The sequence below is a fragment of the Carcharhinus amblyrhynchos genome, chromosome 14 (assembly GCF_965287045.1).
Source record: "Carcharhinus amblyrhynchos chromosome 14, sCarAmb.v2.hapA, whole genome shotgun sequence".
Classification (NCBI taxonomy): domain Eukaryota; kingdom Metazoa; phylum Chordata; class Chondrichthyes; order Carcharhiniformes; family Carcharhinidae; genus Carcharhinus; species Carcharhinus amblyrhynchos.
The window spans coordinates 3,743,124-3,759,603 of NC_137337.1; the positions used below are offsets into that span (position 1 = coordinate 3,743,124).

General features: G+C 45.1%; 1 protein-coding gene across 4 annotated transcripts in view; it reads left to right on the forward strand.

Moving 5' to 3' along the window:
* Nucleotides 1–15,721, forward strand: part of LOC145352392 (putative G-protein coupled receptor 132) — a 52,114-nt gene extending 36,393 nt beyond the window's left edge. For 2 of the 4 annotated variants that reach the window (XM_080202177.1, XM_080202179.1), the window contains exon 2: nucleotides 10,187–15,721. In XM_080202177.1, the coding sequence (XP_080058303.1) occupies nucleotides 10,236–11,255 (1,020 nt within the window). In that variant the 5' untranslated portion in view covers nucleotides 10,187–10,235 and the 3' untranslated portion in view covers nucleotides 11,256–15,721. Of the gene's footprint in view, nucleotides 1–5,123; nucleotides 5,251–10,186 lie in introns of those variants that run through there. The other 2 variants (XM_080202181.1, XM_080202180.1) reach the window with 2 other exon arrangements.
* The last annotated feature ends 759 nt before the right edge of the window (nucleotides 15,722–16,480 follow it).

The following is a 16,480-nucleotide window of genomic DNA, read 5'->3' on the forward strand; positions in this document are numbered from 1 at the left end:
CCCTTAAATGTATCAATGCCATTTTTCTCAACCATTGCCTGTGGTGTCAAGTTCCTCATTCTCACCACTCGCTGGGTAAAGAAGCAGTCCCTTACTGACTATTTTATATCAAAGGCCAACACCTTGCCACAAGTGAAAATATTTTCTCCACATATTCCCTGTTGATTTTTTTCATGACCTTAAAGACCAGGCTACCCCTCTGTCTTCCCTTTTCAGAAGAAGAACCGCAGTCTGTTCAGTCTTTCTGTTAATTAGAACATTTGATACCATCCTTAAATTAATTATGTAATTGCTTTTTTTGAACATTCTCCAATACCTCTATAGCGTTGTTAGTCCAAGCTAAGAGCTAACTCCACACATGCTTTTACACAGGTCTCTATCCAATCCACAACTCTATAGTCTTAGGTCATGTGTCCTTTTACATCACACCGTAGGTGGCTGTTTCCCAGTCCCACATCAATCCTTGTGCCAGATATCCCTAAACTACAAATACAAATTTGGCATAACTTTGACTTGAGGTCTGCAGCTGTTCATGAAGTTTCCATATCAACTTCTTGAGGGCAATTAGGGATGGGCAATAAATATTGGCCTTCTCAGTAACACCACATCCTGTGAATGAATTTTTAAAAATGTGATTAGTGGTGTCCCACAAAGATCAGCATTGAGTCCTCAACTATTCTCCGCAGTCATCAACAGCTTAGATTGTGAAATCGAAGGCCAGATATAAAATTTTGTTGATAAGACGACAAGAGTATTGTAGGTGTTGATGCAAAATTACAAAGAGCAATCCATGCTTCTCATCCACATGAGAGAGTCTCAATTTCAACACAGTGAAGATACAGGTCGGAGGAGGAGTGAGTCGAATGGGGCATTGGGAGTTCAGGTAGAACAACAGAGAAATGTTGAGAGTAGGACTCAACAGTATTTGGAAAATAGGATCAGCAGAAGGCCAATCAGCCTCTTGTACCCGTTTCACCATTCAGTGAAACCAGGGCTGAGCCATATTCTAACCTCATCCGATTACATTGATGCCGTATCCTTTTCTACAGTTGATCTACCAATCTAAGTTTAAGATTAACTGGTAGAGCATCTCCAGCATTTCGTGGGAGAGAGTGTTCCACATTCTACCAGCCTCTGCAAGTATTTATTCCCTTCTGTCCTAAATGACCTGACTCTGGTCTAACCTTGTCACCTTGCTTAAATCCTAGTGAAAAAAGCTTCTATCAACCTATCAATTTCTTTCAAAACCCTAAATTTCTTCAAAGCTTTTGGGTTTCTTCACTGTATGTTGAACAGATATTAACAGATGTCACATTTATTTTGGCTAGTTGGGTTTCCATTGAGCTTTCATCAAAGTTGCATAGAAAATGACGAAGAAATTCTACTGCACTGAGGAATGTAGGAAGGGTTTTGCAAGGGCTCTCTCTAGATTTAGGAGAACTCAACCTTTGGATTGACTGCAACTTTTGTCTTCCATCTTAGAATATGGGCATCACTGGCTGGGCCAACATTTATTGACCATCCCTAATTCACTGTATGTTAATCCATGTGACATTAATAAATCAAATCAAAAAACTGCCCCTTGAGAAGGTGTGGTGAGCTGTCTTCTTGACCACCGCAGCTTATGTAGTATAGGTACACCCACAGTGCTGTTAAGGAGTTGACTCTTTGAAGATAGGGCGATATATTTCAAAGTCAGGATGATGTGTGACTTGGAGGGAATCTTGCAGATAGTGGTGTTCCCATGTGTTTGCTGTCCACGTCCTTCTATATGCCCAGGTTTGGTTAAGGGTTATTAAATGGAAAGAAAATTTTGTTGGAATTTGTTTGTCGATGGAGGAAGTTGTGAGAGTCTGATTTGAGGTCAGTAAAGATAATGAGATGCCTGCCCTCCTCTAATTCAGGCTTCCTGTTCATCTTCAATTTTTATCATCCCACCATTGACGCCTTCAGTTGTCTGGACCCATGCCCCGAAATTCCCTCCCTGCATCTCTCTGCTTCCCTATCCCTCTTTCCTACTTTAAGATGCTCCTTAAAACCTATCTCTTTGATCAAGATTTTGGCCACCTCACCTAATATCTCCTTATGTGGCCTAATGTCAGATTTTGTTTGATAACACTCCTGTGAAGTGCCATGGAATGTCTGACTATATTAAAGGTACTATATAAAGTTTATATATATTAAAGGTACTATATAAAATTTAGTCACAAGTAAAGCTTATATTAACACTGCAATGAAGTTACTGTGAAATTCCCCAAGGCAGACAGTGGTGTAGTGACACTGTAACAGGACTAGCAATCCACAGGCTCTGGGGATATGGGTTCAAATCCCACCATGGCAGTTGGTAGATTTTAAATTCAATTATTAACATGAAAAGCTGATGTCAGTAATGGTGACCATGACAACTAACATTTGATTGTTGTAAAAACCCATCCGGTTCACTAATATTCTTTAGGGAAGGAAATCTGCTGTCCTCATCTGGTCTGGCCTTCATATGATTCCTGGCCCACAGCAATGTGGTTGACTCTTAAATACTCTCTAAAATGGGCGAGGAAACCACTCAGTTCAAGGGTAATTTGGAATGGGCAACAAGTGCTGGCCTTGCTAGTGACACCCACCTTCCATGAAAGATTAAAAACAATATATATATATATAAATACAAGTTACTGCTCTGTCTTGAAGGATTGACTATAACACTCCATTCTGCACTTTCTTGTTTCCTTCTGGATGAACAGTTTACTTTGTCTGTATAGCGCACAAGAAACAATATTTTTCACATATACTAATACATGTGACAATAATAAATCAAATCAAATCGAATCAGATTTGCCCACATTTATAGAAATTCTCAGATCACGCAGCCTCAGTGAGTGCAATGTGGAGAAGTTACTGAGATAGAAATGGGTGAGGCCATGGAGGGTTTTCAACACAAGGCCCAACAGATCAATGAATACAGAATAATTAAAGCTGAACCATCAGACAGTGAGTGGCATTGCAGACACTGAGAAAAATGAACAAACTGTGGCTGAGATCCATTTATGGTGTGCAGGTTAAGGAGTCATGAGTATAAAGAAATCATCATTAAATAAATGGATCAAGTTTCATGATGAGTGACAGAGGCTCATGATGTGAAGAGGAACGAGAGTGGAAGGAAACAGGACTCTAGGAGATCTTTGCAATAGTGTGGAAAACAGGACAGGGCCCGTCAAAACCCGAAACTGTAGCACTACAGCTTAAACATTAACTTTAAATAGTAATAATCCAATTTATAGCAGTTACTTCAGCTTGTTCTGGAGTCCCCTTTCTCAATCACTTTGCCATTTTTGCTTCAATTTTACATGATTCCCTTTAATCTATCTGCCATCTTGCCTGTTTACATTCTACAACATGGTGGCAGGGGTTTGGTGTCTGAGGTCCAGGACAATTCGACAACTGTTGAAGGATTTACCATGTTATGCTGAGAGCCAAGAACCATTTGGACCTCAATGGGGGGATAGGGCCTGTAGGGTCCAATAGCATAACCCATGTAGACATTCAAGAAACCTAGAAGCTGCCTGCTGCAGCCGTGACGAGAAGGTTCTGTCTCACTGACCCCATATTATGAACTGTAGCCTCTTTCTTCTGAGGTTACAAAGGTGCATAGATGGAGGGAACAGCTCACTGATGCATTCCCTTCACCAGGAATCTTTCTCAGGACCTGTCTGGGATTCGGATTGGCTAACTGGGGGAGATTTAGTGGTCTGACAGGAATCTTGCGAGTGGTGCAGGATCTTCCCCAGCCTGTTGTGTGTGTGGAGCTCAGCCTCTCTGCCATAGGCTGGAGGGTCACGGGAGTTGGACATTCTGCGGAGAGGCCTTACCCAGGACACAGACAATTTCTTCAATTTCCCCTTGCTCTGATGGGACTAATGGCTTCAACCTTCATGACAGTTTATACAAACCTCTGAGGATTCTTCCGAGGTGAGGCTGTCAAGGCTGTGTTCTGATTGGGTTGGCTGCTGAATAGGATGGAGAATCAGGAGTTGGTCAATTGGGAAGGCTCATGGCAAGTGGGGCTCAGGACCTCTGTGTGGTTCAGGTGTCAGAGTCAAGAAGCCCACCTCATTTCTTTGACAATTTGTGTCTCTAGTCTCCACTTCAGAAGTGGCATTTCCATTCTGGAGTAGTGACCTATCAGATCACCTTACGCTGTTTCACTTTGGACCTCAGACGAGGAGTGGCAACATCGAAACTGACAGCATCAACAAGCTAAAACTCAGAGAGCGGGGGCTCCACAGCGGAGAGCAGGAATGGGCAGAAGCTCTCAGAAGAGCACACCCAGCACAGAGTCCGCAGACAGAGGATGAGTTTCCTCAATTTGTTGAAACATCACTGTCTCAGGAGGCTCAGAGTCTGGTGTCAGCTGGTGTCAGATATTCACAGCCTCCTGGAACAAGACCTGCTGCTGAATGGACCTGGAAGCCAAGGTGATCCCAGTGTGTGTCAAAGCTGCCATCACCCTCAATGTCTTTGTCTCTGGCTCCTTCCAGGCCCCTGCTTTAGGCATTTCCAGGATCTCCCAATTACTGGGCCAGAAACACACCAGACTGGTGATTCCACCTGCGATGAAAGCAGTCAGAGTGCGCGGACACTCAGATTTGTTGCTCTGTTTGGTACAGGGTGCCGTTGGCTGCAAGGCACCGGGCAACCTTACACAGTGCTGCCTGAGGAACAAAGCACAGGACCTGGAAGAGAATTCCAAGGAGGGCAGGAGGTTTCCTGATCCATCAATTGTGCACATTGCTATATGGGATGTGTTCATTGCCATGTGATTCACTTTAGATTTCACCAGTCCTCTCAGTTGATAGTCATTGCTGCAACAATTAAGCGTCTATTTCACAACTCTCTTGCCCAGAAGGAATTCACTCCTTACAATTTATCACAAGTGTAAAGACCAATCACCAGGCAGCACCCAGATTGAGGCAGCTTGGGAAAGTGGTGAAAATAATTAAAACATAAAGGGAAACTTACCAAGGTAATGTTGTGAAACACATTCGTCTGTATGTAATCTTGTGCAATTGCACATCCTTACTTCCTCTTGCAAACACTTTAACCAACTCTTTCATGAGATGTGAGTATCGCTGGAGGGGCCAGTATTTGTTGCCCTTCCCTAATTGCCCTTGAGCTGAGTGTCTTGCTCAGCCATTTCAGTGGGCAGGTAAGAGTCAACCACATTGCTGTGTCTCTGGAGTCACACGTAGACCAGATCAGGTAAGGAGGGCAGATTTCCTTCCCTAAAGGACATTGGTGAACCAGATGGGTTTTTACAACAATTGATGATAGTTTCATGATGGTTAAATTTTTTAATGATCATGGTGGGATTTGAACCAGTGTCCCCAGAGCAGTAGCTTGGGCTTTAGGGTTATTAGTCCAGTGACATTACCACCACACCAAATGTAACAGCTGAAAGTTTTTTTTGGCTTCAGCAGAAGTACAGGCTGGCTGCCGGTTATGCCTGTCCTGTTTTCTGAGATACCCATGATTGGCATCCTCTGAGCTTTGGGGTCCAGGGAGACCTCACCAAAGACTATACAGGGGAGGAGGCAGTATATGGGGAAGTTACTGAGCGGGTGTGAGGGCTTTAAGTCAGGCGCCTATTTCCCCACCCCATTCACCACCATATTGCTCATGGTCCACCTGCATTCCCTGTTAGCAATGATCTGGAGAGCAGTGCCTTGCTGAACTTACCATAAATCCTACTTAATATACCATTCATGCAGGTTGAGGACTTACATGTGCCCATGTGATTGCTGTATTTAACAGTCGAAGCAGAGAGCCACTCTTTCTTTGAAGGAAGCCATGATTGCAAGGGTCTGCGACATCATGCAACTCCTGCACCAAGATGTGCATATTGTGGCTGGAAAACCTGCCGGTGCCTCAGACAATCTTTCCTGCCTCCCCGGATTTTCCTTCAGCCTCAGTCCCTCTGTTTCAGCATGGACATCCAGCTGAGTGGAGTTTAGATATCCCATATCTCCGTCACGGAATCTCCACTGCTGTCCTGACTCCACTTTCTGTTTCCGAGGTTTGTGATCACCAGTTAAAAATCCAACTACTCATTTCACTGAAGTGTGAGTATCTGAGCTGCTGCCTGTTCTGTATGGCTCCTCGAGCCACAATCTCCCTCCTGAACCATAAATCATGGGGTTCCTGAAGGTTCAGTTGGAGATTAAAAATATGAATTAGAATTGTAAGTTTAGAAGGTGTTATGTGATCATATTTCATTCATCAACTCAACATGAGTGTTAAAAATAAAAAGCAGCAAGATTTGCATTTCTATAGCACCTTTTACAAACCCCAACTTATCCCAGACAATTTACAGCTCCAGTGCTGTGATTTTGGTTTTATTTATTATTGTCAAATGTATTACTATACAGTGAAAAGTATTGTTTCTTGTGCGCTGTACAGAAAAAAATACCGTTCATGGAGAAGGAAAGGAGAGAGTGCATAATGTAGTGTTACAGTCATAGCTAGGCTGCACAGAAAGATCAACATAGTGCAAGGTAACTCCATTCAAAAGGCTGACAGCAGCAGGGAAGAAGCTGTTCTTGAGTTGGTTGGTACATGACCTCAGACTTTCATATCTTTATCCCGAAGAAAGAAGGTGGAAGAGAGAATGTGCGGGGTGTGTGGGGTCCTCAATTATTCTGGCTGCGTTGCTGAGGCAGCGGGAAGTGTAGATAGAGTCAATGGACAAGAGGCTGGTTTGCGTGATGAATTGGGCTACATTCACAACCGTTTGTAGTTTCTTGCGGTCTTGGACAGAGCAGGAGCCCATACCAAGCTGTGATACAGCCAGAAAGAATGCTTTCTATGATGCATCTATAAACGTTGGTGAGTCTTGTAGCGAGATGTAGTCACTGTTGTGATAGGGAATGCTGCAGGTTTGCAAACAGCAAGCTTCCACAAACAGTGCTTCCTTGAGGACTAAATAACAGCCAAATCATTGAGGATAAATTCCCTGCTCGTCTTCAAAATGATAGCATCGCCCTGAAAAAGCAGACAGGGCCCTGATTTATATTTCATACATTCAGGGGATGTGGGTGTCACTGGCTGGGCCAGCAGTTACTGTCCATCCCGTGCCTTTCAGAAGGTGATGCTGAACTGCTTTTTGAACTGCTGGAATGGGCTTGAGAAGGCAAAGTGAGGGTTTGGAGTGTCTCAGACAGCAGGATATAGATAAATGTGCCAGCAATCATCTTCCTTGCCCTGATGAAACCACTTTTCATATTGAAGCCACTAGCATGGTATCACACTCCTGCTGCTGCTCCTCTGGGTAACCTCCAACTGCAGCTTCTCAGTTTCACTGGCAAGTTTCTTTCGCCCACCAATCGGAAACAATCTTTCTGCGTGGGTTCTCAGCCCCCAGAATCAAAGCCAGGGAGGAGCCACTAAAACAAACAGTTGAAAGAGAGGATTCCATTCTGTAAATTCATTCTTCTCTGTTCCCTGCTCCAAATGGTGAGGATGGGGGGTTTCAGCGAGTGTTCAGGTGTGTGAGGGAAAAGTGGAGATGGGGTAGCAGTACTGATCAGGGAAGAGGTTCTCCATTGTCGCTATCCCTCGATTGGAGGATGAGGTCTATGCAGGATCCTGGGTTTCTGCTATGGGTCTTCATGTGACTGAAGAGGCTGATTTTTCAGCTCCAGATCTTTGAGTACATGAGGAAAAAAGGCCCAAGTGGCGAAGCCTGCATATGACTTTGTTTAACATGGAGACCTCGGGGTGTGCTGTCTATGTCCATATGATCTTGATGAGTCAGTGGTCAGATTTTAGTGACTTGTCCAGCTAGATCGACCCAGACCACTTCATTACTGCTGCTGCCTTCACTGTGGCAGGGAGACAGACAGACAGGGATCTCCCAGTCCTTCCTGCGAGTGGGATTTCTGGTCCCGCTGATGTGAACGGAGTTTTCATGTGTGAGTCACCCCTGCCATGGGGGGAATCCATGGCGAAGGGGGCTTGGAAATTCTGACTATAACTTTGTTTTGTCTGTCCTGATGTTGTGGGCGTTTTGGACTGTACTTTGTCCGGCACCTCTCCCCAGTCTTGCTGCCACGAGTGGCATCGTTCTCCTCGGAGAAAAGGAGATTGAAAGGAAATCTAGTGGAGATGTACGAAAGTAGCCCAGGAAAAACGGGTCCCTCTGCTGATGATACCAGACTGATTTTGGGCAAGCCATATGGGGGATAGAGCTGGTGGGGGGATGGTATGTGGAGAAGAATGTTTTTACACAGTGAGGGGCAATGGCCTCTGAGAGTTGTGGAGTCCAAAGATGTGCTGGTTAGGTTGATTGTTAAATCGCCCTTTCGTGTCAAAGGGTTACAGGGATAGGGCCTGGGTGGAATCATTGCCAGTGCAGGCTTGATGGACCGAATGGCCTCCTTCTGCACTGTAGGGATGCTATGATTCTATAAATTGGAGATAATTAGTGATTTCAAAGGGTAATTAGGTGAGCATTTGATGGAAGTAAACCATGGGGCTACATGGAATGGAGTGAGGGAATGGGACTGGCAGGATTTCCCTACAGAGAGCTAGAATAGACTTGACAGGCTGAATAGCCTTCTTGTATCCTTAATAAGTCTATCACTAAATCTATCAGCTGATAACTTTAAATGTTAGGATTGAAATGGAATCATGTGGGTCATTATCAGGTGGGCTCATGGTAATTAGTTGGCAAAGTATCATCTGCATTAGACAATTAGACAGAGTAGATTCAGAAAGAATGTTCCCAATAGTGGAGGAGTTCAGAACTAGGGGTCATAGTTTGAAGATAAGGGGTAAACCTTTTAGAACTGAGGTGAGGAGAAATTTAGAATTGAATAATCAGCCATGATAAAAATGAATGGTGGAGCAGGCTCGAAGGGACGAATGGCCTACTCCTGCTTCTAATTTCTATGTTTCTATGTTGAAAAGTAACTGACAGGTGATGCACTGAGTCATAGAGTCATAAAATAGTTACGACACAGAAGGAGGCCATTCGGCCTACTGTGTCTGTGCTGCTCTCCAATAGAGCACTTCAACCAGTGTCACTCCCTCTTCTCCCCTCCAGCTGTACCATCCCTTTCCACAATTCCTTCCAGATAATGATCTCGCTCCACCGTACTGTCAGGCTGAGCATTACAGATCCTAACCAATCGCTGTGTGAAAAGCCTTTTCTTCATGTTGCTATTGTTCTTCCCACAAGGGGAAGCATCCTCTTAGCATCCACCCTGTCAAGTCCGCTCAGGATCTTATGGGTGGAATTTTACAAGAAAAATTCGAGGTTGTCTAGCAAACGTGAAGATGGGAGAGTTGCAGAACTGTTTTTTAGGCAAGTTTTTGCACCCAATCTTATGCACATAGTGCTTGAAAAAGATGGGCTTGGCTGTTTCTAGCTATGAGTGGGTGGGGCTAGGCTCAAAGCTTCTTCAACCAGCAGACAGAGCTATTGCACATGTGCAGACCTCTGTACCTGCACATGCGCAGTTCCAACAACAGAGGCCTTGGAGAGTGAAAAGCTTTACCAGAATGGCAGCAAGCATGAGGGATTTCAGTTATGTGCAGAGATTTGAAAAGCCAGGATTGTTTTCTTAGAACAGAAATGGTGAACAGGAGATTTGATAGAGACAAAAACTAAACAATAACTCGTATCTGTATATCATCTTTCACTACTACAGAATGTGCCAAAGCACTTTACAATCAATGATATAATTGTGAAGTTTAGTTGCTGATGTAGAAACCCGGTTGCCAGTTTGCACACTGTAACATAAAGCAGGAACAGCAGTGGGCAATTCAGCACATCCAGCTTTCTTCCTCATTCTACTGGATCATTTCTACCTCAAAGCCATTTTCCTACACTACTCCCATATTCCATAAGCTCCCTTAAACAGTAATGCTTTAATGACCAGATAATCTGCTTTTGATTGGGGCACGTGTATTGACCAGGACACCAAGTATAATGAGCCACCCTGCCACTCTCTCCCTCCCCTCCACTCCCAACTACTCTTCTTTGAAACAGTAAAAATGGAAAAGGCAGGTGAGAACCAAGAGGTTTGGAATGGGATTGAGAGGGGTGGCACCTAGATGGGGCTGGGAATTGGGAAAAGATGAAAGGAAAAGTGCTTTCCTATTTGCGCTTGCACTAAGGATTTTCTTTTTCTTTCAGGATGTGGCCTGGAATCTGTGGCTAGGATGGTCCTAGTGTTTCCTTTGCCATGAACAGCAATTATAGTGGAGAGGAGACCTGCAACATCACCTACAATGACTGGGCTACGCCACTGGCCACTGTTTACAGCCTGGTTCTTGTCTTTGGGGTCCCAGCCAATATAGTGACTTTGCTCCTGTCTATACCAAAGATTTGGAGGAAGAATGTGCTGTCTGTATACCTGTTCACCCTCTCGCTGTCCGACCTGCTCTACATGGGCACCATTCCACAGTGGATCAGCTATGTGAGGAACAACAATCGGTGGACTCAGAGTGAAATTGCCTGTCAGCTCACTGGCTTCATATTCTTCAACAATCTGTACATCAGCATCCTGCTCCTCTGCTGTATCTCTGTTGATCGCTGCCTGGTGGTTCTCCACCCCATAGAAGCACAGTGGCGCCGTCGACGAATGACGGCTATGATGGTCTGTGTTGGCGTCTGGTTTCTGGTGATGGTCACCCACCTTCCTGTTTTCTTTCTGTCGGGAGTGAAGAATGGTAAGGCCAAGAATGACTCCTGCTTTGAGACCATTCCCATGCCCCGTTTGGTGGCCATATTCAACTATGCCAGGTTCTGTGTAGGTTTCTGTGCTCCCCTGCTCATCCTGGCTATCACCAATTTGCTGATTTTCCGCAGGATCCGTGACAGTCCGTGTCTTAGCTTGCGTGAGAAGACCAAAGTGAAGTATCTGACCATTGCCGTAATACTCATCTTTCTCGGCTGCTTTGCCCCATACCACATCGTCCTCCTCAGCAGAGCTATCGTCTTCTCATTGTACAAGGAAACCTGCTGGTTCGAGCAGAAGATCTACACCTTCTCCACTCTCTTCCTTTGCTTCTGTACACTCAACAGTGCCATAAATCCAATCCTCTATATGTTCTCCTGTGAGAGTGTGAGGCAGGAGCTCCGACGAGACATCCAATCTATCAGGAACTGGCGCAGAAGCAGGTCGGAGAGCTGCACTTTGAGAAACGGGCAAACTTCAGGGACGTCTGAATATAGAATGGAACCAATCATCAGTGAAAACTGACCAGGGATTGGCTAAAGATCTTTGAATGCAATCAATTTTCAACACAACCTCACTCTCATCTAAACAAGACTGCACATTAAAGCAAGGATGAATGTTCAATAGACTCGTGTCAGAAACTTGATGGTGCACTGGTATAATGTATATATTTCTGTGTTAGCTTCCAATAATCAAGACTCTGACTGGTTATGTCAGGTCTGGAAATAACCCTTCCAGTTCATTCTCGGGAATGGATGAGGAGAACCTGTGTGAAACTAATGTTAAAGGACGTTATTCTAACCACCTCTACCCCTGGATGCTGCCTTCATGGGAAAAGAGCAGGGAGCGCACAGGGTCAGGCTATATTGACTCCCAGTCCAGTCAAAGATAAGTCTTGAGGCCACGAGAAGTGGTGTTGAGATGGCTCTGCAGTGCTGAAGTGTTTTCTCAGTCATTTTGACTGAGCTGAGATATTAATATTGAGCTGAGAATTATCGGGCGGGATAATTAACAAAGAATGCTGGGAATCAAAAGTGAAAAATCAGAAAGAGACCAGGACGGCACAGTGGTTAGCACTGCTGCCTCACAGTGCCAGGGACGCGGGTTTGATTTCTGGCTTGGGTCACTGTCTGTGTGGAGTTTGCACATTCTCCCTGTGTCTGCGTGGGTTTCCTCCAGGTGCTCCAGTTTAGTCCCACAGTCCAAAGCCATGCGGGTATTAACCGTAGTGTTTAGGGGACTGGCAGAATAAATATGAGGGCTTGTGGGGATAGGGCCTGAGTGGGATTGTGGGTCTCAATGGGCTGAATGGCTTCCTTCTGCACTTTAGGGATTTTATAAATAACTATGATACCCTTTAGGGATCTGTTATTACGTCGTGTTCCATCTCCTGATTGGGACATTCACTCAGTAGCTGGGTAGGTGAGCAATAGCAATGTGAGTTAGTGAGCTGAATCTGACCAATCCAGTAAGAATGGACATTTGCCAGTGTGATTGCGCTGTGTTGATGAGCACTTATCAGCAACAGCCTGATAGGGTGCTCTCGGCATCCCAGCTGAGAATCCAGTTGAAGCAACGGTGAATGTTCAGGATCTGGATTTTAGAACAGACTGGAATCAATTCCCAAAGGATTCACAACAGAATACAAGCTGATAGCTTCACTCAGGGTAGATGCAGGAATCACAGATGAATATTACTGTGCAGTGGACAGTAATATTTTTCTGGCTTTGTCAGATATTTTTATGTTCGAAAGGATCAGGAAGGCTAATGGTATGTTTGCCTTTATTGCAAGACGGTTTGAGTAGAGGAATAATGAGACCTTGCTTCAGTCGTATAGAACCTTGGTTTGACCGTACCCGGAGTACTGTGTGCTGTTCTGGTCCTCCTATCTTAGGGGGATATTATTGCCATAGAGGGCTGTGGAACCTCAGTCATTAAGTATGACTGAAGTGGAGATGTTCAGATTTCTAAATCCTAATGACAGAAAGGGATATGGGGATAGTATGGAGAAAAAAGACATTGAAGTGGATGATCAGCCATGATTGCACTGTATGTCAGAGCAGGCTCAATGGGCTGAATGGCCTGCTCCTGCTCCTCTGTTCCAATGATCCAATCAGCCACTCAAGCCTTTTCTACCATTCAATGAGATGATGGTGGATGCACATCGTAACACCATAAGACTATAAGACATAAGTGCAGAATTAGGCCACTGGGCTCATCGAGTTTGCTCTGCCATTCAATCATGGCTGATATTTTCTCATCCCCAACCTCCTGCATTGACCCTACACTTTGAGTGGGTCAATCAATTCAGATTTAAAATGATTAACTTTTTGTGAGAGACAGTTCCATGCTTCTACCACCATATCCATGAAAAAAAAATTCCTAACTTCTCTCCTAAATGAGTTGTCTCTGGTTTTAAGGTTATTAGATCTTAAGAAATAGGAGCACCAGGAGGCCATTCAGCCCCTCGTGCCTGAATCACTTTCCTGTCTCTGTATCCTGTATCCTTTGATTCCCTGAAGGTTAAACATCTAACAATCCCAGTCTTGAATTCATGTAATGAAGGAGCAGCAACAATCTTCTGGGATGGGGAATTCCAAAGATTCACAATTTCGACTGAAGACATTTCTCCTCATTTCAGTTCTAAATAATCACTCCCTTATCCTGCACACTGCCGCCAGGTTCTAGATTTCTGAGTCAGGTGCAACAACCCAGCTTGTAGGTTTTAATGACACCACTCATTCTTCGACACTCCAGTGAATATAAACCCAATTTACTCCACCTCTCATCATCGGACAGCCCCCTAATGACAGGAACCATTCCAGCGAACTTTTGCAGTACTTGAATCTAACCCCATGCTGTACCTGTCCTGGGAGTGTTTGATGGGAACAGTCTAGACGGAGATTTACTCTGTATCTAATCCCTTGCTGTACCTGTCCTGAGAGTGTTTGATGGGGACAGTGTAGAGGGAGCTTTACTCTGTATCTAACCCCATGCTGTACCTGTCCTGGAAGTGCTTGATGGAGACAGTGTAGAGGGAGCTTTATTCTGTATCTAATCACGTACTGTACTTGCCCTAACAGTGTTTGACGGGGGCAGTGTAGAGGGAGCTTTACTCTGTACCCAAGTCTGACGGTTTCTCACATAGCATTTCCCTTGCCAGTTCTGACACTCTTGATCCTAATGAATAAGAAAATTTTAATAAAATCCCCTGAAACAATTGAATATTGTATGGAAGGAACTATTTGGGATAAAGAAGTAGGCCATTCAGCCCCTTGATCCTGTTCTGCTGTCCAAACGGATCAAGGTTGATCAACAACCTCATCACCATTTCGCACACTATCCCCAGATCCCTAAATGTTTTTCATATGTTTAAATATATCAACTGATTTGAGCACACTTAGTGAGTGAGACTCCCCAACCCTCTGGGGTAGAGAATTCCAAACTTCCCCAACTTCTGAGTGAAAAAGTTCCTCCTCATCTCAGTCCTAAATGTCCTGCTGCTTATTTTGAGACTGTGTCCCCTGGTTTCAGATCCCTCATGATGTGGTGATGCCAGCGTTGGACTGAGGTAAACACAGTAAGAAGTATCACAACACCAGGTTAAAGTCCAGCAGGTTTATTTGGTGGCCCTCGACTTTGTCAGGAGAAACACTCTTCCTGCATTTACCCTGCTGAAATCTGTCAGAATTTTGTGAGTTTCAATGAGATCAGCCCCTCATTCTTCAAAATCCCAAAGAATATCGGCCCAATCTCCTCAAACTCTTCCTACACGGCAATCCTGACATCCCCAGGATCAATCTTGTCAAACTTGGCTGCATTCCCTCCATGGCAACTGAAACAATACTCCAAGTGTGGGATCACCAAGGCCGTATGTGATTGCTTCAAGACTTCTTCACTTTAATAAAATCGAGGGAAAATACTGCGGATGCTGGAATCTGAAACTAAGACAGAAAATGCTGGAAAATCTCAGCAGGTCTGACAGCCTCTGTGGAGAGAGAATAGAGCCAACGTTTCGAGTCTGAATGACCTTCTTTCCTCCTGTACTCTAGCAGTTGTGCAATAAATGGCAACAAACCATCACCTATTGCAATACCGATCTATCATGTTTCATTCTGGCTGTACATTCAGAAAACATTTGCTGGAGATAATGGCTGAGATTTTCTGGTCCCACCCTCCTCGGGAATCAAAATGGCCGACACAAAATGTTCAGCGGACCTCCCAGAAAATCCAGCCCAACGTGTTGCCAGAATTCTGCTTTGCAATGACATCACTTCAGTTCTGAGTTTGGAACAGTATCTTCTCAGGGATGATTTCTCAGGGCTGTTGATTGGCTGATGTCTGGGTGACTGTGACTGGATCACACAAAAGTTCACACGTGTACAAGCATCGAACAAGCACACACATAAACACACACAGAGTGACACGCAGGGCTAGCTTTAATGCAAGCCAGTCATCTGCTGGTTGGGCCTATTTAATCACGGGAGAGATCTTGACCATGACTTTCCCGCTCCACTATGCTGGTGGAGTAGCGTAGCGGGAAATGTCAGCAGGAGGCTAAAAACGTGAATCGCGACTGGCGTCCTGTCAATCACAATCTTCTCAAGTCATTATTTATGACATTATCAGTCCTGTGCCCAGGAATGGCGCGAGGCTGGTTTAAATATTCATTAGCTTATTTAAATCTATTTAGCGAGCCCGGGGCGCAATCGAGTGGGCTCACTTATGTTTCCAACGTCACCATAGGTCCATACCAGAGGATCAAAGATCGTCCCCAGCAATCGGGATCTGATGTGATGCCCTCACTGGTGGGACGAGATGCTATTGAGGGTTCCTGGAGGTCGGGGTAGGGGGCAGCACATCTTGTGCAGTGCCAGATTGCACTGCCTGCATGGCACCCTGGCAGTGTCCACTGGGGACCCTGGCATGGCCAGCCTCGCACACTGGCAGTGCTGACCAGGCACCAGTCAGTACCAAGGGGGCAGGGCCTCATGGGGTGGCAGACAAGGACAGAGACCGGGGGGTAGGGGAGGTAGATGGGGACAGAAGGGGGGAACTCTGCATTGGGGGGTGGGGGCTGATGTGGGGCCAGCCATTGGGAGGCTGGCAATTGGGGGGAGAGGAGAGCGGGCATATGTCAACCTATCTCATGCCCAACGGCCCCCTGTGTAGTTTGATGCCGGCATCTCAAACAGGATTAAGTCCCGCTCCCTCCCCTTACTGGTGTGAATTGTCTGTCGGCCTCTGTGTTGCAAAGAATGCTGTAGATTTGTTTAACTAAGCTCACCCAAAAAGCGGGCGGGAAAACCTCCAACTTCTTTGCCCGTTGGGCGCTTCAATTTCACCAGTCAAGCATCCTCCCCATTTACAGCTGCTTGTGGCAAAACAAGGCTTGTAAATGAACCAATTCACACCCATTGCCCTTGAGGCCACAGCAATGTGTGGAGGCACACTCACTTTCTGCACTCTCAGCAGGGCTGATTCTCCATCAGGACACCTCCAGGTCACGTGCTAACCTCATGCCAAACTATATTGCCATTCCTACACTCTCCCTTAACTGCATTCTGTCATGGACTGCAGTGGTTCAAGAACTGCTACTCAGCACCACTTTCCCAGGGGCAAGTTGGGTTGGACATTAAAAGCAAAAAAGACTCCTAGTGCTCAGTTTGCTGAGTTATCAGGAAGCACCAGGGTTCCATGCACAGGAAGAGTGTAGAAGAAATTAGTCAGAAGCACCAGTTGCTACTAAA